Consider the following 26,706-nt stretch of genomic DNA (forward strand, 5'->3'; position numbering starts at 1 on the left):
ATTCCACTCCTGTTTTCCCACACTTCATCTCTGCATCTAATAAAGGCACAAATGCTCTAAATCTAAATATAATCAAAAGGGAAAACTCGCATCCTGACCTCCAGCGAAGTGTTTACACCCACATTCCTGCCTCTAAGTCTGGTGACCTGAGCTGCAGTCATAAATTGCACAGCGATGACTGTAGTTATCCACTCTAACCTCAGATCAAACCATTATTCAGCACAGAGCACAATGAAATTATTTTGAATTCAGTGAATTACTGCAGTGAGTGACAGGAAAGAGGATCTTCTGCAATGCTGATGAATTTCTTGGGTGCAGTTTCCATTGTTGCAGCGACACCCACCCAGCCCTTTTCTTCTCTTTTCGACTAGTATCGGTATCACTGCCCTCAAACGGTGACTCAGGCACCCTTTAGACATGGGTGTTGGCTAAAGATGGTAAGAATCATTTGTCTTTGTAAGTAAATATACTCTTATATGCAGCACACGCAAGCATGTGATTTTTTTTTTGTTTGTGCTTACCCAACAGTCTGAAATAGTCAATCAAGGTCACAGAAAGTCAGGCGTGTCACGCTGAACCACTAAAAAGGAAAGAGGACCTAAAAGTCCCAAATGACAGAAAAGGCATCAGAAGGTCAGAATAAGAACAATAAGGACCCATCGGTGCCACAAAAACTCTACCGCTTCTGTCGGAGCTGTTTATGTATCTGACCCTGACCTTTTGCTTACCCAGAGGAGGGGAAAATCAAATTTCCTAATTGGTGTCAACAAAGCATCACATTATCGTGAGCTGCATTTGGATTCACATGTTCAAATTGCTGAGTTGTTTGTGCCAGGCTTGGAGTTGCCTTTGAGGTCACATTCTTGGTATTTGACAACAACTCGGGGGATTTTAGTGAGAGACAGTGCAGTTTATTACAGAAAGTTGGACACCAGCATGGAAAAACTGACTGCTTTTATTTATAAAATTGTGTAAATCTATTGTAGAACATTACCAGTTCCGAATTATGTCAGTGAATTAACTGAAACTTGAGGAAAACACTGATAAGACAAAGACAATTTTAGAAACCGACTGTGCTGTAAGCCCTGGTATTTCTTGCAGTTATCTTGTAGACGTGGCTTGCACACTTTCTTCGAGCTGAAATTAGAAACATTTGTAAATGTGAGTTAAGCAGGGTTAAACTATCTCGAAATATAGTAGCTACCAAAAACAAAATGACACTGAAATACTTCAGAATAAGCAAACATTTGTATTTTTCATGTACTGGATTATCGCCAAGCACTGGCATAATACAAATCTGCAAATACATTTTTCTCTTTAAGCATCTTTCATGTTAAGAATTAGTAAAATGACTCATAAACAGCACTGCAGTACATACTCACTGCAGGTCCTGTGCATTTTTTATGAGTTATCTTTAAAAGAAAAAAGTATTTTAAACATTTTAACAACCATATTTTATAGTAGTTATGAAAATCAAATAATTCTCGTCACTCTAACTAATAACACATGTTTAAATGTGATCAGGGTTCATTAGAATCTAATTTCCCATAAACAGATTACAAAAATCTGATTACAAAAACCCAATTGAATAAAACTCATTACCAGACGCTGATTTCTTTTCCCCCTTGTCTGGACTCAGCTAATCAATGTCATGTCCAAAAATGCTTAAGTTGTTAAACTGGAAAGTCTTGGCGTTAATCTTCCTAACAGCTATCAGTGTGATCGCGGACACTTATCTCCCCACAGAGCAAATCCTTTTGTCCGCCACAGACAACACAGCCGTCCTCCAGACACTGCTGATCGGTCCCTGCGAGTTTCTATCGAACCTTTTCGTACAGTGCTCCTCTGCTGTGACTAATCGGGGCTGGATAAAGTTGCTCGGTGGCAAATTACTTCTTATAGGAGGGAGCGTTGTACTGACAGTCTCAATCCCTCTGTGTACAGAGGCAATCAGCACCGAGCGCAGCCATTTCCAGCTACTGTTGGGACTGAGTGGAGCTCAGTAAGTATGTGAAACAACCCCTTTACATAGAGTGGTGAAGTACACAAAATACAAGAAAACTATTAGGTTTTTGCCTTGTAGTGTTTCTTGGACATTCATCAACTTCTACAGGATTCCCCTCCCTTTATTTTAAATCCTGGTGTTAAGTAGGAGGACTTCAGGAAGGGGGGGTCAATGAGACATAATTCAGACGGAAAAATCAATGACTCTGGCATTTCCTTTTGCATGGCACAGACAAGCTTCACAGTCCCATTGATTTTGTTCTATTTTGGGACGTGAGGCTCACTTCCCATATTGGTTGGTTCAAAGTGAGGCCATTCATCTTGGGTCTAACATGGCCTCAAGCTGGTCCGCCACTACCTGAACAAGCTTCTGGAACAGAGATCTGCTGCTAATGTATGTGAACAGCTTTGGCGCTCCTCAATAGCTAGCAGATGTAGCTGCCAGCTGAGTCCATTAGTCAGTGAAGCTGAATTAGAGCGCCACTGTCCCATTCGCTCATCCATTTCTCTAATGGGGGAGAGCACAGCAGGTCTAGTGATGCAGAGACTGTTGGATTTCTGGAGAACGGCACAGGTGGTGGAGTTACATGAAGGAGCCAAGTAAAGTTAACAGAACGGCAACAGAAGTGTGAGATCGATAAGGTGGATATAATACACCCCTGTGCTGATAATCTACAAGGAGAGCACACAACTGTGTCCTTCATGACAAGGAAGAAAACACAGAAGTAGGTTTGCTTGTGGTAGAGATTAACTAGCTGGAATGATGCGGAGATTTTGTAGTTATTCATTTGTAAAGTAAAGTGAAGGACATCTGGGAACTTTTTGGCAAATAAGCAGGTCAATGTGGACGTGCTGTTTCCCTCAAAGACACTTCAGGAAATTAAACTGTTACTTATTAAGGAAGCAGCTGAAATTTGTCCTCAACAAGTGCAAAATGTAGCTATGAAATTACTCTCAAAGATTTACATTTTCAGGAATCAATTCAAATCTACCAAAGAAAGGTAGGAGAAGAGTAGTGTTTTAGAACAGCTGAGTGAAATCCATGATGCTGATCCAATAAGAATGTGTGAATGTGTCATAAGAAAATCCACCAACATCCCACACTGGAAGATCTTTATCAGACAGAAGGATTTGTGTGACTTATACACGGATACAGACAATTCCGGAGGACACACTAACTTTTCATGTAACTGAGAAACAGCAGTTTGGGGAGTTCATCCATCCATTGTCTTCTGCTTGTCCTTATCAGGGTTGTGGCCGGGCTGGAGCCTATCCCTGGTACCATATGGCAAGAAGCGGGACATAAACCCTGGAAAGGTCGCCAATCTGTTGCAGGGCAGTTTGGAGTGTTAATTTTGGACATCAACATTTTACTGATGACTAATTTTGACAGCCAAAAACTTAAAATCATTGTAATCATAATAATGCTAAGAAAATTTGGGTTCTGGGATTCATGTGAATACCATCCAGGACTGGTGAGTGACGGCCCAATGGCGCTCCCCGATGGCAGCAGTCTCCCCCAGCAGGACCACATCTCCCACTTTGAGGGATAGTGGGCTACACCTGTGAAACACCCCCTTCCTGTCACTGTAACATAGTTTACCTCCACATTTAATCCCTGAGATTTCTCAATATAGAAAAAACAAGCGCAATTACGAGTTTTTCTACACGATAAAGAAATGAACAGCTTTTACTTTGGTTTAGTATGATGGGGGAAGTTTTTAAGGAAAATTGATGAAAATCCATTTAAATAGCAGCAGGTAACATCCCATCAGTGTTCATTCGCCAGCGCTAGGCTCTACAGCTAATCTAAGCTCACATTGTCTCCTTTAAAAATGTGCCAAAGAAAAGTGGCTTTTTTAGAAAGAAAATGACATTAATTTCATTCACTGAGATATTGGTTTTTTACACCTGTTTGAAGAAGCAAAGAAGAGACAAAGAAACAGTTTTTTTCCACATGAACTGAGGTGTTTTTACTGCATTTCAGTAACAGACACAGCCTTATTACACATCGCACTCACAGCGAAGAAGAAGACACATCCTCAATGTCAGTGGACAAAGTGATCCAAAGTGGCCTTTAGGGAGAGAGAGCCTGCAGGTTAGAGCTACAGGCTCTCTTCAATCAAAAGCTGCACTCCAGAATGCAGGCATTAAAAGCACCCAGTTGATGCCTTGGTGGGTCAATACAACACACACAATGGGTGTAGATGTGATCGACAAAACTGTGGGGCGGAGGGGGGAGGAAGGGGGGACGATCCACTGACATAAAATCACTGGAATGGAGAGAACTTTTCATGCAGACCGTACAAAAAAACCCTCTCTGGAGTTATTCTGAAAGCTTACTGGCACTGGAGGATGTGTGCAAAAAAATGAAAAACCTAGCCACTGTTGAGGAGAACTGGCCTATTTTATGACCTAAAAAGTACACATGGGGCGGCCCATTCACCGCCGTTGATCAGGTGATGCTCCAGTGATGCTATGCCAGTGCGGGGTCATGTTAAAACAGGTAGGCCCCCTCAGGATGTGAAAAGGTTAACCCAACCTTTCCTCCTGGGGGGTCAACACTTCTACTGATTACTGCTAACACCAGTTTTGTCCTTTTTGTCCACATGAAAAAAACTTTTCTGTGTTATTTTTTGGAATATGATACTCTTGCAAAGTCATACACATCCATATAGATAGATCAACTCTTTTTTTATGTCAGCATACAAGGTAAGCTGGGTGACTATATATGAAGACAACAACTACAACTTTCACAGCACTGGCATTGGTTAATTTTAAATACAGTACTCAAGCATTGTTAGATTGATAAAATCAAATAAGATCAAATAAAAAACAAAATAAAAAATTAAAAGGAAATATAAAACCCCCGAAGAAAAAGAAAAGAAAAGCTACTGTATGGAAGTTGGTTTTCTCCCCTAATGTGTTTCTTTTGTATTTCAATGGCATGATGTACATTATTTGTTTTAACCATACCAACATCTATCCAAAGGGAAAATTGTCTATGCAGGGTATCGCTTTGGACTTCCCTTGATTTTACACAGTACCATGCATTTATCATTAGCTTGTATTGTATTTATTCATTTATCTTGTCCTCTAAATTTTGACTGAAATCATCAATAAACGTGTTAAGATAGCGTTGTCTTCACATAGACTCGGGTAATGGTGTTTTAGTCGGTCATTTCTCGGTGCACATCCACCCTATTGCATGTTGACAGGTTTTGCAGGATACAGTGGCGATCGTGAGGGGTAGAGAGGGTAGGGTGGGGACTGCGGGTGGTGGCTGGAGGTTATGTGGGATCAGGGTTATAGGAGGCGGGGTTGGGAGTGTGTATGTTGAAGGAGAGGTTCGGGGGGTTGTCAGCTCCTAGACGACAGCCTTTGAATCCTTGCAGACCTGAGTGGTGGTGCCTGAGTTAGTCTGTTTAATGTCCGTCCTCCCTCCCACATGGTTCAGTGGTCTGAAACGAAAAGTGAAACTTTGAGTTAGGAGGGGAATGCTGCCAATAATTACTCCTGTACTGGGAAGTTTACTCTACGGGTTTCTCATGAAAAGATTCCATCAGTCTTTAATGAGTAATACTTTGTCAAAAAGAAAAACAGGTGATTGTTGTTGTAAAAGAACGTCCAAGCAGACAGACTGAAAGTGCTTCAGCTATGAGTCAAGACACTTATCAAGCCCTTGACCTCAGTCTGTTTCACACTAACTGATCAGCTGTGGCTCCTGTTCTCGGGCTGTTTTATTAGGAGGACATAATCATCTCTGATAGCACTGACAATGATAAGACAGTAGGTTCAAATTTGTACTGCTTTGTGTTTTCATCTTGGCAACAGCAACCATCTGAAAACAACAACTGAGAATGTGCTAATAGAAAAGTATGGGTGACTTAATGAGTCTGAGGACCACAAGGGGAAAGACTGGAAAGAGAAAGGAGTGATTAACTGCTCAGGTGAAAGAGTAATTGCTGCCATATTTGCTCCTCATTTCTGTTGGTGACGTAAATAAAGCTGTTGCAACACTGCAGTTGTTTTTCCTCCCTTTTGTTCCTTTCCCCTTTTTTTCTTCTAAAGGAGACACGGGGCTGTAAAAAACCTTTGTTTTTCTTCTTCTTCTCCTTCTTCTTCTTTTTTTTCTTCCAGGGCACACCTACTATGAAAATACACCACAGGCGCTTGACAGTAATTTCCTCCCCGGTTTCCAAAAACCCCCCTGCGGTGCTCCTGCTTTCCCACTTGATTCTCCGTTGTCGGCCTTCCTCCTTCCTTCCCTCCCTTCCTCATCGTGGAGGAAAGAATGAATGAAGGGAAGCCCTTGTGTCTGTCATGACTGAGCCTTAATAGTGATAGCGATCATGCAAAGTATTCGGCACTGACAGGAACGTAGTGCATGTAAATGCAATACGCCTACCGCTGCTTTCCTATGGAAGAAAAATGTCGAGCGGAAGTGATGGACGTGTGTGCGTGGGTGTACACGGAGCTGATCTAAGCCCACCATCACTGGCTGGAGCTGGTTAATAAACCCAGCAGCCATGTGGGCATCATTCAGGTCTTACTGTACCTTGATGGGGCCATCCACTGGGTCCAGTCCCTGCTCCGACAGCTGTTTCAAGGCACTTAGAGCAGCCTGAGAAGAGAAGGAACAACAGATGGTCGAGTGAGTGGGGAGGGAGGGAAGAAAAGGAAGGGAGATTTGGGTGGGAAGAGAGTGAGTGTCACCCTTCAGCTGCTTTTCAAATAACACTTCGTCTGGGAAACCTGATGCCAGCAGGACACTTTCCCTTCACTCTCTGTTGTCTTTGGCCTCTCTCCTCTCACTGTTTATCTAGAGTTATTGGGTTAACATTTCCACTTTATGTTTTGGCTGCTCCGCATTTTCCTACGTCAATCCAGAGTGACATCTGTATTCGTGGCGACCGTAGCTAAACAAAAGCAGCAGGTCGGAATAAATCATAAAGTTTTCAGCGCACAGTGCGCAGAAAAATCCAATCAGTCTAGCCTAAAAAACACACTAAAGACAGACAAGTGTGTATGTAACATTTTTATTGTTAATTGTGTAATGACTTAATTAGGGTTAATTTGTGGCCGAGAAAGAAAACTGTAGTGCAGCCTCATGTGCTCGACAGAGTATTTATCTTAGAATTTACCGTGTCTGCCACATTTAGCTCATAATCACAACCAGCCACTTGAAGCAATCCGATGCGATGTCATTAAAAAACGGCACTACATGCTATCTATATTTTCAAACTTGGACCAAAAATCCCATGAAGTCATTTCCTTCCTGCTCATTGCCTGCCTGTGGCAGCTCGAGGGGCTGCTAGCAAAGTGAGAAGGGTCCCGCCTGCTATCATAACATATACAACATGTGTGGGAGTCAAGGGGTGCAGCATAGACACACACACACACACACACACAATGCAACTTGGGCCTGGAAGGCAACAACAACAACAAGCGAGTTTTTTCACCAGTGTTTTCTTAACATTTGTACTGTGACATTAAAACTTTACAACCACTGACCACAGTTTGATATAACAGCTGTTTACATGTCCCAATATGAACTGTTCTACCTGATCTTGACAAGTGTGAAGGAAAAATCATAGATCCTTCCATTATTCTTAACCTTCATCTTGGATGTGTTTAGCACTTTTGTTCCTCTTGATACAGATTGAGGATACAGGGTAGGTGGGGAATATATCCAACAGCAGAACTAATACCACTGGTATCAACACAAATGACCCCATAACGAGGAAGCACTTGGCGACAGTGGGAAAGAAAAACTCCCTTTTAACAGGAAGACAACTCCAGCAGAATCAGGCTCTGGCTCAGGAAGGGGCAGATATCTACAGGGTCACCTGATCCAGCCCTAACAATACGTTATATCAAAAAGGAAGGTTTTAAGGATAATCTTAAAAGTAGAGAGGGTATCCATCTCGTGAATCCAAACTGGGAGCTGACCTGGGAGTGGGACCTGAAATCTCATTTTACTTTTCCAAGGAGACACAAGTAAACTAGCAGTCTGTGAGTGAAAGACTTTCAAGACTTGTATGTGAGCAGAATGATTTTAAATTTAATTCTGGATTTAACAGGGAGCCAGTGAAGAGAAGCCAATATGGGAGAAATATCCTCTCTCTTTCTAGTCTGTCAGTACTCTCACTACAGCATTTTGGATCAACTTAAAGCTTTTCAGGGATACAGTAGTCCAGTTTAGAAATGATAAATCCATAAACATAATGTTTCTCAGCATCACAGAGGGACAGGATGTTTCTAATGTTAGAGATGTTGCGCAAATGGAAGAAAGCAGCCCTACATACTTGTGCAATATGTGCATTGAAGCACATATCCTAGTCAAAAAACGACTCCAAGATTCCTCACAGAGGAATGTGAGAAATTCCTCAAGTTTATGCCATCCAGACCAAGTAATATGGTTAGATATCGTGTTTCTTGGGCCTAGTACAATAACCTCTGTTTTATATGAATTTAGAAGCAGGAAATCATAGATCATCCAGGTCTTTATGTCTTTAAGACCTGCCTGTAATTAAACAAATTGGTCTGTGTTTTCTGGCTTCACATATAGATAAAGCTGGATATCATCTGCATAGTAATGAAAATGCATGCTATGTTTTCTAGTAACACTGCCTAAGGAAAAAATATCAATCTATATGTCTACACGAGTGATCACTGTTGGAGATACTAACACTTTGTGTCTAAAAGTACACATATTATCTGTCTGAGGAGGAACTTGTTCTACTGTTTTGTCTCTGAGCAATTATCTGTGATGGTGCTGGAGAGATGAAGAAAGACAATTAAAACTGAATTAGTTTTATATAATTAGATTTACATACCTAAAATGAAAAGAAATATAAAGACAGGCCAAACACAACAAAACCAAATGGGATGGAAGTCAGCTGACTCACTCCACCACCTTATAGCTCAGTTACACTTGAGTAAAACTTGAAAGGCAATTTTAATGTCCCTGATAATTCAGCAAATTTCATCACCCAGTGTATCCAGTTACACTTCTTTCATATACTTTAACATACTATAAAAACTCATTGTAACAAAGAGGAAAAATCCCAACAGTTTCACTTTATTATTCAACACACATCTGCTATGACAGTGGCCTAAGCTAGCCAGGACCCGTTACACTTCATCACTGGTTAATCAGAGTCGAGATAAGACACAAGTGGTTTTGCGCTCTAGATGAGTGAGATGTGATGACTGGCTGAGTTTACCTCATTATGAAGCCCACCAACGTCACTCAGTACTTTATTCTCATAATAAATTAGCCATTCTCCTCACAAGGATATCTGACTGAGAGGCATTTTCTCTGATAGTCCAGAATAGACAGACAGAGACGTCTCCATGTGAATACCCATTTGTATTTAAGCCATATGCAAGCGAGAGGAAACATTAATCATGCTTTAATCCTGAGAAAATATGAATCCCAGTACATGCCATATCACTATGTCTCCATGGAATGCAATATGCCCAGAAGGCTGTTACAAACTATTATCTGTGTGCTTGTGTCCAAAATAATTTTAAAAGTGTTTCACTTCAAACTATGAGAAACATAAACCAGGAACTGTAATTTATGACTGACAGGTGCAAGGGTCAAAATCTGGTTTGTATCCATCAAATTGAGGGGAAAAAAATCTGTGATGCGTACAGGTACTAAAAAATCTACAACGCTAATAGCTGAACTGATGTAAAAAATTGATACTGCTGAGTTACTACTTATAGGCCCTTTCTCCAGAGACACAGAAATCAAGTGAAGCCCTTCTGAGTCTGTAGCAGATAATTTATGGTTCGGGTTGGGCTATGTGTGTTTTTTTTACTCTGTGAGCATCTGACAGCCAACAAAGATTTAGAGGTAGAGTATACTTGAAGAGATTTAAGGCGAAAACCGCCCAGAACATGACAGATGATGGGATTTTTTCACAATTACACTTTTAATAACCACAGATGATACCAGGGGAACGCTGCTGTAATGCTTGTGATGATTTGTTTTATAAATATGCAGTTACATGTCATTTTACAATGGTCAAGGTTGTCCACATACTGAAGTGGGAAGTCATCAAGATAAGAAGGTAACCAGTCAGATTCATCTAGCAGATATTATCAGTATCATTCCTGATCACAAAAACAGGGGCAGATATCCTGTTTTCTCACATGACAAATAACTTGAAATCAGCCTTCCCATAAACTTCTTTTTTGTTGTATTTAAGCAACCAGATTGGGACCATTTTCTCCCTGAGTAAATAGCTAGAGACCATCTGTTGGAGTGGGAGGGGTGCTGGTGGTGGGGTAGGGGCTAGAGATAAACAGCCATAAATCAGGGGGCTTGACAGTGGCAGCGTTGCTGATATACGACAGGCAGGCATAAGGCACAGCAGCACAGTGAAGGACACGGAGCCTAAGACAAACACTGGGCCTATCTGTGGGAATGGCAGCCAGTGAAATCATTATTTTTCTAATGTGATAAGTTGACCATCGTTAGAGTCAGTCGCTACACTGATGCATCAACACAAGGAGACTGTGTTTAGTCTGAGGCCGGGAAACGCAAGGTGGAGGTGTTCCATCTCTGCCATGGAGCAAAGAGACAGTGAGAGGCGGGTGAGGAGACAATGAGGAGGATGCTGTGCCCCAAGCCGTTGACAAATGGAAGAGGACAGCAATGATTTTTGAATTTGAAGCTTAAAACTAACTAACTAGAAAATTGTTTAATATCCTCTTAAGTCTCTGTCTGCTTTCCCACTCCCACATACCTCGCAATAGCTTCAGTGGTGTAAATATTTGGTTGTGAGTTTGAGAAAGTTAGAGCCAGGTCTAAATCCAAAAACAAAAAGGTGTGGGAAAGGCAGTTTGTCTGAAACGGTGAGATCCCCTGACAAGCATTTCTGAGTATAGCATAAGAACAGGATTACATATGATCATGGACAACACAAACTATTAGCTGTTGTTATTAAACTATGCCCTGGTCTGCTTGGACAAATGGACAACGGTGCCTATATATTCAGGAATGTAGTGTCAGAAATAAAAAAAAAAACATGATGAGGAAATTTTCATCCCTTGGACCCGAGCCGAACCTCACATATGAAATGTTTAATATGCCATGTGTAGCCAACTTTAAAACAAACAAACAAAAGCCAAAAACAAGATCACAGTTTTTGCAAAAGCAACGTGCTGACACAGAGCCCCCCAGCAGGAAGTAACAAGCATGAAGTTCTACATACAAGTTTACCTTTTGTTATAGCATGTACAATTCTAGTAATGATGCACGGATCAGCCCAACTTCAGTTGGGTTGGGCTGATCTGCAAATCAGAGGACACATACTGCATTGGTGCCTGGTAACTGTTTGTTGTGTCATATCAATTTTTGGCTGGTAAGATGTTATAAGATGGTTTGAAAAAGAGCTTAAAGAGTTTTAATCATATATTTATTTATGACATTGGCTAACTGGGTAAATTATCAATCCCAAGAAAACAGCATTATACTCTTTTTACCTCACAGTCATAGAGATGTAAAACACTGGTGTCTCCTGTGTACTTTCTGCAATTACTAAACATCCTGTGCATTGTGTGTGTATTTCCATTCGGGTGTTCTTCAAATGTTTGGACGTTTGAAGCACAGTTTGTCGAATCTACAGGGAAACCACTCCAGTTATTCCAGTTATTCCTCTTTATTTGCTCTAGCTTTAGATAACAAGCCAGCACCCATCATTAATGCAAGCCTGGTAGCCAACCTGAAGAACCCCAAAAGCACTTCACACATGAGCTCATCCATCTATCTATCTAGCAGTCCCGAGTTCAAAGGCTTAGACAAACACTGGTTGAATGTGACAGGTCTGAGGAGGATCTGTAACCGTGGCTGAGCTCCTGATGTGGAGTGACAAGGGTGGCTCATTTTTCTGGGCCTGCTGCGCTCTTAATAGCTTCACCGACAGAGGCTACGCTTCCATCAGCGGCTTAGCCAAACAAAGTTCAAGTCCCAGAGGAGTCTACCGCATCAGCATGTCAGATCTGATGGATCGTTGGATCACATTGACCCTGACAAATCAGACCCCTGTATCAGCTCTCACTACTAGACAACTGAGTTTCAGAGAAGCAATATAGACAATCTGGGGAACAAAGAGAAGACACAGCAGAATGCTGAGAACCAGGGATCAGCGTTTTCAGACTTTGAATCTCCATCACTTCATTCTCTGACCTTTAGCAGCCATCAAAGACACCAAGGAGGCCCCAATTAGGTGAAGACCACCAGCATATCATTCAGTCTTGCATGTTTGCTTTCTGCACGTATTCTGAAAGAAAACATTTGCCTAGTTTTTTTCATTCTGTTGGGTTATCAGATAAGATCCTGTTTATGCTCTACAGAAGGCAAGATGACAGTCCAGTCATCAGTACACTCTGAGATAATCCACAGAGTACTGAAGTGTCTCCCTTTTAACCAAGAAAAGGCTTTGTTCTGGTTCTGCGCAGTCCAGCACAAATAACCCTTTTCTAATCTCAAGTCCATTCTATGAGAATCAGAGTCAACCACCCCTCCCCTGCAGCTGAGCCACAAACCACACCCCACCACACTCCCATTCTCACTTTGATCAGGCTTCATTATCTAAACCAGGGGTCTCCAATCCCAGTCCACGAGGGCCTGTGTCCCTGCAGGTTTTAGATCTCACCCTGGGTCAACACACCTGAATCACATGATTAGCTCATTATCATGCCTCTGGAGAACTTCAAGACATGTTGAGAAGGTAATTTATCCATTTAAATCAGCTGTGATGGATCAAGGACGCATCTAAAACCTGCAGGGACACCGGCCCTCGTGGACTGGGATTGGGGACCCCTGGTCTAAACCATGTGTCATTTAAAAGGAAAAAACACAAATTCTTCCTGTTCTTAAGACTACAATCCACCCCAAGCTGCTACGCCAACATGCATACCAAAATAAAACCCATTAAGCGTGAGAGACTAACCTGAAATGAAACCAAAACTGAAATCATTCATGAGCTGCTCGACAAATAATAATAATTATGGGCAGAAATTGGAGCGCTGCATCGCTTACAGGAACAATATTAGCCAAGACACACTTCCTCACTTCTACCAAGTACCACTACACACACCCCTGTTATACACAAACCACAGCATTGTTACACAAGCACTTCCAGTTTCATTGAAGAACTTGAGACTGCGATGGGGTGGACGAACTGTAACTCAAACTGTTCGCTTTTGTTTGTTCAATAGTGCAATAACCCTTCATCCTCTCATCCCACAAAAAAACATGCCCAATCTTAGTAATGCTTCAAAATTGACGACAGGTGACTGTTCTGGGGCTGCTATGAGATGGGGACGCAAAGAACATAAAGGGGATGCAGGACAGCTGCTGATGAAGATGATCTAAGGGATATCCACTAGACTAAACAATGACCAGAGTGGATATCAAACAGGGTGTTTTACAGGGAGGACCTGGGAAGTTGAGAAAATGAGTGCGCTCATGTCGGAGAAGTTCTGAGGCTGGATATATTGTTCTGTAGAGGGTTTGTTCTGTTTTCAAAAGGCCACATAAAACCTTGACAGTGCTCCCTTTTTTTGCGCTCATTCCTCAAAGCAGAAAGAAATATGAGATACCCGGGAAGAGAAAACCCCAGCCATCTTTTTTTGTCCTTTGTTAACCCTGTTGTTACCATCATGTCATCACGTCAAACCTTCCTCTGATCTCCAATAAATTCTGTCAGATATACTTTGCAGACCCTCTCTTCTCTTTTTCTTAAATATCTGCCATCTACTCCTCGGCTTCATCTCATCCCTTGGCTTTCGTTTTCCGCTAAATTCTTTCCTTTTTCCTCTACCCACATCAAAACCCTGGACAGGGATCACTGGAACATTCCGGGACAGCTCGTGCAGAACACCTGTGTGTGCATGAGGGCTGGCAGTGTATGCTTCTATTTGTTAATGCGGTGTGATATGTACATGGATTCTTGAGTAACTACAGAGAAAATGTATTCAGATCCACACACCAAACCTCTTCCTCACTCTCTCTCCAGATTTCACATCCTTTCCCACATCAGAGGCATGAATAAAAGAGGCAGTGTGTGCCTGGCAGTGGCCTAGCTTCAGCCTGATATGACGTTAATTCCTCTGAAGTAGCACTTCATGTATGTGGGTTTGCTTCTTTCCAACAGTGTAGCAATTGTGATGTGACAGCTAAAAAAAACCTTCTCTATGAGGAATTCAATTTGATTTCTCCGTACGACTCGGTCACATGTGCATGCTTCCACATTATGCTGATCTGAATTCCGGGAGTGGATAGTGTTTCCCTTTGTGCATCTTCCAGGCGTGATATTAGCCCTGAGGACTGGCTGAGCTAAGTTAGCGGATAACGGCTGTGGGGCTCCCCAGGGGAGCAAGCCTCTGCTGACATGGGAAGCCATAAATAAGGGCCCGGGGCGCAGCACCATGTCATGCGTCATTTGGGCCAGAGAGGCCTGCTTTATCCCCTTCCACCACCGCGCTGCTGAGCATGGCACCTCCTAGGGCGTAAATACAAAACATATGGGCAAAGGGCGAGGGGCAGAATCACCTCAGCATACCATACTTCTGCCTTGTCAGCAAAGCATCTTAGAGGATAAGCAGATACAGACGGGCTCTGTGATAAGACTGAGTTAACTTTGCCACGATATAACTTTTCAAGGAATTTTATCACTGGGCTCAGTTATTTTTGATACGATAACATTACATCAGCAGAAGCCGCATGAAGCAGATAAAACTGCTAGCACTATTTTTAAACTGTTAGCACTATCCAGCCTGTATGAACCGTTCAGTATATATGGCTTGCAAAAGAAGAAAGAATTATATTATTTAGTATTCTGCTAGAATTCTTTATTCTAACATTGTGCATGCATACATACATATAAATAGAGAACAGATTAAAATTTTAACTGGAAGTCACAATTTTCCTTAAAAACATAAAAACACCAGTCAGTTGCATTTCTGTGCTGTTGTGTGTAGTATACCAGTCCTTTGCCTTCACTATAATCCAATCTAGGTCAATGATGGGGCGATCGTGGCTCAAGAGTTAGGAGTTCGCCTTGTAATTGGAAGGTTGCCGGTTCGAGCCCCGGCTCGGACAGTCTTGGTCGTTGTGTCCTTGGGCAAGACGCTTCACCCGTTGCCTACTGGTGGTGGTCAGAGGGCCCGGTGGCGCCAGTGTCCGGCAGCCTCGCCTCTGTCAGTGCGCCCCAGGGTGCACTGACATGTGGCTACAATGTAGCTTGCCATCACCAGTGTGTGAATGTGTGTGTGAATGGGTGGATGACTGGATATGTAAAGCGCTTTGGGGTCCTTAGGGACTAATAAAGCGCTATATAAATACAGGCCATTTACCATTTACCAATGATAAGCAACTGCCATCAAGAGTCTCTGACACAGCAGAGAAACTTACATTTCCAATAAAATGAAGGTAGGGACACATTTTCAGTGAGAATGGTTTACTCAAGAGAACCTGTGTACGTCTGCCAAATTACTCAGTGATTGTTAATGAAACACTGACTAAATTCTCCTTTGGATGAGACACAGAGCGTGTGGAATGCATTAGTGACGGGACTACTGCCTGTGAAGATACTCAGTCTGTCAAAAAAACAGCCTCAAGGCCGGTGACTCACCAACCTGACCACTGACTAAGATGAAAGTTCCCTAAAACGTAGATGCCTTGAATTTTTATGGAGAAAAAACCACCATACAGACACAACCTGGATAATGAGACCATCTGGATGGACTATTCTTTTATGATTCATTCAATGAACTGAGATTATTTGATTCATAATGTTAATGGCATGCCTATGTGGATGACACAAATAAAAAAAACCTCTGATTGTAAGTCTTTCAAAGTACTGGGAAGTTGAGATTTTCATAAAATGTCTTTCTCAAGTTCCTTGTCTGGGATTATAGTAAAGTCATGGTGGGAGGCTTGGAAAACAGCACCTAACCATCCATTTCTATCAGGTTTCCCCGCTGACTGCAAAACAGAGTTACATCACCCCGTCTCCACCTGCAGGGATCCACCTTTCTATACCAGAGGGAGCAGCTTCTATAATCCTGGACAATTGGACTCAAATTGCTCTGGGGAAGGCACAAAAAGCGGTGGGAAGGAAAGCCAGCCTTCAGGCACTCGCTCTCTTATCAACGCAGAGATAGTGATCGGCCCCAAGAGACGTCCCATTTCTCTCTTTTCTGCGGGCTAATCTACCTTTCCTTTCGATCTGACTGTCAAAGATGGATCCTTTCAACAGCTGTCTCCCTGCCAATTCTCAGTGTGTGGGTTTTAAAATGACAAACTCACACTGTTTGCTTGGTGATGAAGTGCACAGACAAGTTAAAGTGGGCAGTGGTACGAGGGTGGGGATGCAAATGTAATAGTTGTGGTTGTTGCTACACAACCAAAGGAAAAAGACCTTTCCTACGTGCAGGGTGGAAGCTCAAACACAAGAGGTAGGATCCAAGGTCTTAATCGCATCCACAATTTGCATAGATAATAACCTTAGCAGAGATACCACATGAAACAAATCAATCTCTATTGAGGATATCAGGGTGGATGTCAAAGAGCATTGCTCGCTGTTATCAGCCCTCCCAATTTAAATTGTAGTCCAATTATTTCTTCATTGTGGGATAAGTGATAGAAGCTAATATCCTGTTTGTATTAAAAATGGTTCAGACAAATGAGAAGTTGGGTAAGATGAGTCATCAGGACAGTAACTTCATGCAAGTTAAAAACTCCTATACCTTGAGTTACGAAATTTTTTAACAGTTTAGGAACAAAAAGAGAACTTGAGTGCAAGACTGATAGAGACTTAAAGTTATTAATCATCCCAAAACCTAAATATAGTTATACTGTGACTCATTCTAAAGCATTACTCTTTGAATTTACACCCAAAACATTAAAAGGTTATATTCATTGTGTTTGTTCTCGACCTCATTTTACATTTTTATCTAACTGAATGCTTGGCACACATAAAGTGATTATAGCAGTTGACTAACAAGCATGCAGGTTTAGTTTAGTTTATTATTACACTCATTTGGCTTGTCAATGAACCTGATCATTGCTGTTAATCACACTATCTATTTTGTTCCGACGCAGATCGGTCGGGACAGTTAATAGTTAACTGTTAATGCAGGAAAACAACTCCAAGTTTTTTTTGTAGGGATATAGGAGATAAAGGTTTGTTGAGCATTGCATCCATTTACTTGACTACATGAGCTCTTTAGAAATACAAAAACTATTAGAGAAAACAAATGGTAAATGGCCTGTATTTTTATAGCGCTTTACTAGTCCCTAAGGACCCCAAAGCGCTTTACACAATCAGTCATCCACCCATTCACACACTGGTGATGGCAAGCTACATTGTAGCCACACTGACAGAGGCGAGGCTGCCAAACACTGGCGCCACCGGGCCCTCTGACCACCACCGGTAGGCAACGGGTAAAGTGTCTTGCCCAAGGACACAACGACCGAGACTGTCTGAGCCGGGGCTCGAACCGGCAACCTTCTGATTACAAGACAAACTGCCAACTCTTGAGCCACGATCGCCCCAAAACAAGTCAATAAAAAACGTTCCCTCAAATCTAACAGCTGCATTGTCAAGTACAGCAGCTTCAGAAATATTGATAATGCCTATTTGTATTTTATACACCATACCAAGTACACTGGTCAAGGATGTTCCAGTGTCATTTACATGTAACCAATCTATCTTTGTGAAAAGGTGCTGCAGGATTTGAAAAATGTTAGAATTTAATCTTTACTTAAAAACTCCAACAGTATACCATTACATCTAACTTACTACATGAAATCTTTAAAATAAACAAATGAATTACATGAACACTTACACAGAAATTATTTGAGTGTTTTCAGTTCGGATTTATAGCATGTTGTACTGTAGCACACAAACAGCAATGGTCAATAACTTGTCCTAGATTTCAAAGACCAGAACACATCAGTAGGATTAAATAAACTGGTACTATGCTAATTTAAGTCAAATTTATGAAATTCAGATTCCAATTAGTTCATGTAAATGATCGTGTGTTGAAACACATAAATTGGGGTTTACAGGTCTCTGTGCTAGCACCACGAGTTTTCATGTTATACAAGCTTCATTTTGGCAAAATTATTAGCGAATAGCTTCCACTGCTATGCAGACACAATGCTGTGAAACATTTGTGAAAGAATAGGTCTTTCTAAAAAGGTCACTGAATTCCACTGAAGTATTGTAACAGGATGCTTTCATTGCAATAAGCCAGTCTATAAAATTTCTTCATTTGTAGAGCTTCCATGATCAACTGTATTATTGTGAAACAGAAGAGTTTAGGAGCCACAGCTACTAAGCCACATAGCGGCAGACCATGTAAAGTTACAGAGTCTCCAAACGTTCAGGCCCACAGCATGTAAAAGTTGTCATGCTGACTCAACAACCTTGTCTGGCATTAACATCAGCACTAAACCTGTGGGCTGGGAGCTTCATAGTGTGGTTTTCCATAAGGGCTATGCCATATTATACTGACTGTGATAATACTGGTATAAATTTTTACATGATATAAAAGTATCATATCACCTTCAGTGTTTAAGTCCCCCAGTGTGTGAGCTAATTTAACAACCTCCAACAGACAATGCTTTGCAAAATTTCCTCTAAATGTGGAATCAACAACAATTGAGGCAAAAACAAACTGTCAACTACAACCAGGCTATGAAGGAGGCCACACTAGGAGCTACTGATGAGCGACTCAAAAGTAAACAAATGACTCAACCAAGCATCACTAGCTTCACTTGCTAGGTGGACATCATTTAGGAAGAGTAACCAGTGCAGGGAAATTACTGATGCAGTTAGATTGTAAAAAAGCACAGCTTTAAGCAGCTGGCTAAAAAGTCTGACCGAAGATACGAATTATTTTTCAGTGTTATGATTGAAAACATTGCACAGGCTCCTGACGAGTCACAAGGTTAAGTTACTTTAGTTACTTAACTAAAGCAGCGGTCCCCACACTTTTTGGCGCCACGGACCGGTTTATGTCCGCTAAAAACTATTTCAAAAATAACGCTAAAACCTGATAAAAACCCTGAAAACCATGAATTTCACACCCGAGCCTCAACTCACGCGGCCTGGTACCAAACGACTCCGTGGGCCGGGGATTGGGGACCGCTGAACTAAAGCATTAAGCAGTTATTCTTATACTTACTACGTAAAATGTCTGGGGCAAACAGTAACTGTGCTACTTTTGACTTCTGCTGTATCACTAGATATATTGTTGAGTCACTACTACTGCACTATAAGGTTTACTGCTTTATACTGCTTACTGCTACCGGCACCATGTGGCAACAAATTCCCATTTTGAAATAGCCAGTGAGTCATCAGTGACAGAAGCTCATTTACTCACACTTTAAATGTTGCTGCCTGCACCCCCACCCCTGACCACATCGTAAGAAATACTATTATCGCAAATGTTCTTGAAATATTGTGATATAATTTTGAGGCTCACCCCCAGTTTCCATGAATGAGCATCTCCTGTAGTCGTAACGACTAGGTGGCCCAGTACTTTTGCCCATATAGTTTATTTATGTAAGAGACCAAAATAAAGCAAATCACTTACTACAACTGAATCCAAGTGACATACATTTTGTCATTAGTTGGTGAATATGAGGATCCGTGTTGATGTCTGCGTGTCTGCCATTTTTGGGGGGATTGTGTGGACTCGATCGTAGAGACTTTACAACGCACCAACTGCGCATGTGCCCCTGCCAACAACTTTGGCCGTCATGTGTCAAGCTGTTGGTGTGTCAGAGTATAATCAAAACTTTAAAATTATGCTGAAAACTGTCGATTGTGACAAAACTGACACACTGATATTTAATATTATCAAAAATTCCCAATAGTTCACAGATAGCCAGTCATTGATGAGGCTTTCTCAGTGGTTGTATACAGGAAATTGTTCTGAAATGGTGCTACATACATTAGAAAAAAAAGATTTTTAAGCTTTATAACTTGCTGCCTTTTCAGGAGAAGCTTGTAGGCGTGAATATTAGCAGTATATGAAAGGGTTAAGATACAGAGTAGAAGATGTGCTTAGGCTATATAGTGACAGAAACCAGCTGTATGTAATAATCCTCGACCCTCCATCATGAGCCTTTTTATATTTTTGTGTTAGAGACAGCAGTGTTTATGCGGATACATGTTTGCTGGACAAGGACATCCGGTAACAAGAGAGGACATGGAGTCAGACAGCGTTTTACACATTCTTCCTCTTGTCTCTTGTGCTTTGTTGCTCCCTCAGCTCCTTTTTGGACTTTAATCACCTACTACACACAAGGGACCCATCTTTAAAACCTGTTGTGCTGCTTTATAATTTGCAATGGATCCCCACAAAGCTGGTGAGTGTTTTTCATTAGAATCATAAGAAGAAGACAGACATTTTTATCTTACACTAAAATCCAAAGAAATACTGAGCTGGGCCTGAAACTCACTGTGTGACAGGAGCGACTGAGACCCATCATGCCTTAGCCCTTCATGTGTTATGAAAACCCTACTTTGTTCCTATGGCAACTGGCAGTGTGTATTGAGAAGACAGATTATGTATAAGGCATGTTTACAGAAAACAATAAATTCCAGCATGCTTATATCAAGAGGCAGGCTTTCCCTAAAAGGCTGGTTTTCTGATGAATTGGTTGAGGGGCCACATAAACTAGCCAAAGATGGAACTAGAAGAGAATAAAAGACTTTTAAATGTTAGCCTAATGCATCTGCCAAGTTAGCATATAGCTGGCAGGCCTGTCACAAACAACATGAAACCGACCTCTACAGAAAAAAAACAATGTTATGGACTCCAATTGCAAGCACATACATGAGCAAAAGCCAAACACACAGTAGGTGACGTAATAAGCAAACATAGAATAGCCTTACACACAACATAAAAGCAGCATGACACAATGTTTTCCAAAGGGAAGGGATTTCTATGTCTCTGTTTATCCCTATCTGTATATGTATAGTATACCGTCATGGTAAAAAGAAAGTACACCCTCCTTCATTTCTAAGGTTTTATGTGTCAGGACATAATAAAAAACATTGTCTGGTCTTTACAAGTTAAAGTTGGGTAAATACTTCAGCTGAACAACAACATGCACTGCACTTTGACATTATTTGACAAAAAACTAAGCTAAAATGCAGCTGTAGGTGAAAAACTAAGCACACCTTTACTGCTTCAATAGAAATTATGGTAAGCAGATGCAAGGTGCTGCTAGATCAGACAGTGCAATGCTTAGAGAAATTGCAAAAGACCCAGGAACTAGATCTTAGACTTTACAGGCCTCATTGAGCTTGTTAAATGTTAAAGATAAGTATGGCTTGCTTAGGAGGGTTGCCAGGAAAAAGCCTCTTTTCTCTAAAAAGAAGCAGCACGGCTAAGGTTGGTAAAGTTGTGTCTGAAGAAACTACAAAATGTCTTTTGAAAAGATGAGACCAAAGTAGAAATGTCTGGCCACTCTGGGCATAAATCATGCAACCACAGCAAATCTGCATTAACACCTCACACCAACGGTAAATAAATAATAATAAGATCATTTTTATTAGTGAAAACCTCAGATCTGTGTGCTTTTTTCCCATGCCTGTATATTGCACCGATACTTGGTGGATAAGTACAACACTAGAATGTAATTTGGTTAAAATGTGAACACTGTAAATGTTTTGCTTAGTCACAAACTTCCTTAAAATGAAGCTTTTCATAAAATAAAGAACACAATTAAAAGCATTGTCTGGTATAGCCAAACTAAATAAGTCTATCAGTGTTAACTTTTATGCAGCTGCACAATACAAAGGCTATAATCTGTTATTCGTTATCAACGCTTTGATCTTGCCCATTAAATGAAAGTGAGGACTTATCTGTGGGCAAGTTTTTATGAGCAAACTCACATTTTTACAGCATGGCAAACAGACAGTAAACACCAAGACTGTGCTGTGTTTTTATGTGTATTAAGACACAGCTAATTAGATGGTGAACAGTAAAACAGTGAGTAGAATCGTAAAACAGGGAGCAGAGACAGGTCTGAGTGAGGGATCAGGTACAAGTAACAGACGTCAGAGTCAGGACACAGCAGGCCACTGACAAATGATCGAGGTAGGGTTTCTCATTTGTGCTGTCTTCTCTGTGGTGAAAATGTAAATAACAGACTTTCTTATGTAAAAAAGACCCCTCCACCCCCTTCACCAAGTACCCCTATCCCTCTATTCTTCTACTCCTGTCTTCTCCTGTGCAGTGGTTGGTCCCATGAAGCAGGGGTCAAGGTATTAATGGAGGACCTTGTGGCCTTGTGTGCCTCTGGAAACACTTCCCCCCCTCCACCACCACCAGCAACACTCTCTGCTCACTTATAAATCAAGTAGGCTTCATTGAGAGTGTCAGGGTCCTCTGATGTCCTAGCTATGTCTCATTTCAAAGTCCTTCTGAAAGCTCACACGGTTCCACGTTTACTCACTGGACACAAGGGAGAAGTGTACGTGGGAGTCAGTGTGAGACTCAAAGAGAGAAAGACAGACAGAGAAGCAGAGAGCAAAAAAAAAGGGAACGAGTTTGGGTTCAGAGAGAAGGAGAGGGAAATCAGGAATAGAAGAATGGAAGGGGTCCCTGAGGGAAAGTGGGAACCAAAAAACAAAGGTTTATGTACCAACTGTGCTGAATTAAAGCTCCTATTTGAAAGCATCTCCAATAAACCACACCAGTTTGGGGAAAGCCATTAACTGCATCACTCAAACAAGATGCGTGCATATATGTGCATGTGGGCATTTGCAAATGAAATAGATAAAACAACTTCCTCTACTGAACACACACAGTTTACAATGCACTTATAGAACTGCAATCAAAACATAATTCCCTCCCTTGTGGTAAATCGAGGTGTACATTCTGCAGAAGTACATGCAATCGCTGAGATAATAACACTGCGGTTTCCTTTAGTGGAAGTAATCACAGCAAAACACAGATGAGTAACATATGGATTTAAAATATTTTTTTCTGGACTGCAGCTTATTGTTGTAGTAAGCATTCATATACATCATAAAAGGAAACAATGAAATAATATAGTTTCTAAAGAGACACACATTTGTAAAGCGAGCATATAAGAACGCCTTTGATCAAACTTTAAAACTAATCAACAAAAAGATTACAATTAGCACTTTCTTTCATAATGGGCTAAACTGTTTGAGGTATGGAGTCTACTCCTTAAAAAACATAATTCTCCAGTCACACAGTCCTACAGACCAGTTGCAACCGCCTGGCAACCACCAGTCACTACAGAAAAATTAGCATTCCCTAACTGGTTGCTCGTGGTTGCTGAAGCCTCATTCACAGAGCTGTCACTAACCCCTTGGTAACCAGCAGTTATGCCTTATCCCTTGAGGTCACGCTTGCCATCTCTCCCCTTTTACCAGCCATATAAGCAACCCAATAATATAATTGAAAGGAGAAATTAGCTACTTCTTCTTTGCATCTTATATATTTCACTGGAAAAGCACAAGTTAAAAGCTCTAGCATCAACTCTCTGGATAACGCAGATCTGTAATTCATCACTGAATAGTGCTTCATCAAATCACAGTCAATGACTGTTTCTCTTTGGCCCACTAAAACCTTTTTTTCTTCTGTTGTTAGCACTGTTTTTGTCACAGGCACTGACTCCTGTTTCTGACCATTTGCTTTTCATTTCTTTTGTTGTGCAATTTTCCATTTTCAGGACATATTGCTTTGAGTTTTCTGTCCAGATGCTTTGAGATCTTCCTTTCGTAATCTTCCCGTTTTGCCTGTACCATGTTTTAGACACAGCTGACTGGGAACAACCAGCATCTCTTGCCACACTCTGCTGGGTTTCCATCTTAAAAGAGTTGTACAACCCTTTGAGCGTTTCAGCTGACAGCTCTCTTGTTGGGGCTGTTCTTCCATTAAATCGATCAGGTGCAACAGCTTCTTAAGATATGCAAACACACACTTTTAACATCGGACTATTTTGCATATTAAGCTTTGATTTAAAAAAAATTTTCCTCTTAAAAAATGCCATAAATTAAAATCATTTAAAAAAATTGAGTTATGCTTCAATAAGCCAGACTGTTCAGCAATTAAATAACATTTTCTATCATATCTCTGAACATCCTCCAAGCATAGTACACTATCTGAAGTAGTCATTTCTAACATATAGCACACAACAGGATATAGTTCACTTCATGTTGCTAGAAAAACGAACAATTAAATGTGTAGTCTCCCGAGGGGTCCAACAGACATCACAAAGATGATACATGAGAGTATCAAACTGACATTTTCTTTCTCACATGCAGCTACATTGTGTGACCTCTAGTGAAGTCCAGAGCTGCATTGCATGTGTGAAAATGTCTTTATATAACCAGAGTCAGTGATTAACCTAGCTTAGTAAAAACAAACAAACACTGGAATATGGGGAATCAATGCTCTTCACACGTAATAAAAATTACCTAGTAGCATCTCTAGAGCAGAAAAGCAATTTCAAGGAGATGACATGTCTGTGGGAAATTTAAGGTCCCTGCCATCATGCAATCATACAGCGCTATCCATAAAAAGGAAGCTTTAACAATTTAATTATGATATAAGTTGTTAATGAGTGAGATTAAGAAATGATGGTAGATGGGGTTTTTTATCTTTAATCTCAGTCCCCATAAAATCAATAAAAGCTGCTGTATATATGTAATTCATTGCCCTGCAATTATGTTCCTTTGCATATGCATACACAAAGACATATAAGCTTTTCCCCAGCAAAAGCCTAAAGAAAGGGGTTTTCACCTAACGCTAACATGTTCCCATGCAGTCCCCCAAAATCCCAAGTGCATAATGCTGGATGTGGATGACACTGTGCTTGATTGGTTGACAACTAGACTGGAAAAGGAAAGAGTGCTACAGCGGATTTTAATGGAGAAAAAACTGTGTGAAAAAAAGCACAACAAAACATCCAAAAAAGAAAAAATACAGCATGAAAAGCCCAGACAGTGGCTGCAGTGTTGCATGCTGCATGTTCCATTGTTTTTAACACCCAGCTCAACTTCAGCTCTTTGAATGTTATAACTCCGCTCTACTCAGCAACTGGCTGCTGGCTTGACAGCAGCACGAGCAAGACTAGCCCAAAGACTGGTACCACAGACTTTGTACACTGCCTCCATCGACTCTACAGGTATTTGGACCATTCACGGACTGCCAACGCTCTACCACAGCTGACAGCAGTCTTTGTTTTGCTCTTGGTGTAGCAACACATGAACCAGGTCAACCTGGAAGGTTTCTCTAACTAGAGCCTGTTATAGGCAAGAAGCTTTCCAGCTCGCAGACGCTCTTTAGAGCAGGCAGTGATAGGAAAAGACAGCAACTACACTTTCAAAACAAGAACATAGCAGTTGTCTACAAGCAAATCGTGTCATTATCTCCAGCAAATAAAAGAATGACAAAATAAAATCATAAAAAAAGCCCTGTAGGGGAGCAGTGTGTATTCAGTAATGTCGGTAATGTTTATGGCTCTATAATTGCCTAATCTGACACAGTGACAAACATATTAACCAAAGATATCTTGTAGTCTCAGCCCTTTCAATATTGGACAGCAGTTGTGCCCATTACCCATTATTTGTGACTTTCAAACAATTCAGTATAGAGTCATTTGAATTACCAGTAGATCAGAATCACATTAGTATTTGATCAATCAGATATTTAACTTGGTGCAGGATGCAGAGCATATGATAGAAGTCATATTGAAGAGAAAAGAGGAGGCACATTGGTTGCTAAGATGTGCAAAATAGGGGCTCATCAGCCTTAACAAAAAAGAGCGAATGCCCATGTTTCACTTGCCACTGTAGCCTCTTCCGCTCACATTTATGTAGTGACAGTGTGGTTTGCTTAATCTTTCCTTATCTCCTTTAAATGCAAAGGGCTGGGCTGAATTTGCATATAAAACAGAACACAAGTTGTCACTTGTGACTTTATTTACAGAGGAGATTTAGTAGATCACGAAGATACTGTTAGGAGGCGGGCAGGCGCGCACACACACACACACACACACACACACACACACACACACACACACACACACACACACACACAGAAAGTGTTAAACCACAGGGGTAAGTGACACCTTAATTGTAAGTGGTGTTAACCTCCTATGGGACTGTTGTTTTGAGTGTTTCAAAATGTCTGTTGCTAGAGGCCTGAGAATTTGTTCACATCGGGATGAGGGGGAGGTGGCTGTGGTGGTGGGACTCAGACAGACAGAATAACATTCCCCAATTGCTACGGTCATTTCCATAACTCAGTACACATCCAGACACACTGATCACCGCTAGAGGTTTAGTTATTTGCAGCTGAACACTTAAGTAGATTGGATAAAACAAATCACTGGTAATTCTGTATAAGGCAGGAGGAACCTCGACTTCTGCTCCCCCCCCAAGAAGCTCTCAACAAAACCTGAATGCCAGTAATTTCGGTAAATAATGACACAGTATTCAGTGGGAATCAAAAACAACCGTTGCAAACAAATAGGGTGTACGCATCTCGGAGATCAGATTTCATCAAGTCAGGAAAGCAACAAAGAGCATAATTACAACTCATAATACAGGTCATTGTGCAGCATGTGTGTTTGTCTATGTGTGTGTGTGATTGTATTTATGCTTGTGAGATAGACAT

The 26,706-nt window shown here is 41.1% G+C and overlaps 1 protein-coding gene across 2 annotated transcripts in view; it reads right to left on the reverse strand.

The window, feature by feature from the left end:
• Positions 1 to 3,950: 3,950 nt before the first annotated feature.
• The window catches only part of stau2 (staufen double-stranded RNA binding protein 2), a 106,077-nt gene continuing 83,321 nt past the window's right edge, over positions 3,951 to 26,706 (reverse strand). The window contains exons 14-15 of one of the 2 annotated variants that reach the window (XM_085287284.1): positions 6,563 to 6,628; positions 3,951 to 5,465 (exon numbers count right to left, since the gene is read on the reverse strand). In XM_085287284.1, the coding sequence (XP_085143410.1) occupies positions 5,430 to 5,465; positions 6,563 to 6,628 (102 nt within the window). In that variant the 3' untranslated portion in view covers positions 3,951 to 5,429. Of the gene's footprint in view, positions 5,466 to 6,557; positions 6,629 to 26,706 lie in introns of both variants that reach the window. The other variant, XM_085287285.1, reaches the window with a different exon arrangement.

The sequence above is a fragment of the Mchenga conophoros genome, linkage group LG9, assembly GCF_057382185.1.
Source record: "Mchenga conophoros isolate Kocher_MC1m ecotype Shallow Benthic linkage group LG9, M_conophoros_male_GT1.1, whole genome shotgun sequence".
NCBI classification, from domain to species: domain Eukaryota; kingdom Metazoa; phylum Chordata; class Actinopteri; order Cichliformes; family Cichlidae; genus Mchenga; species Mchenga conophoros.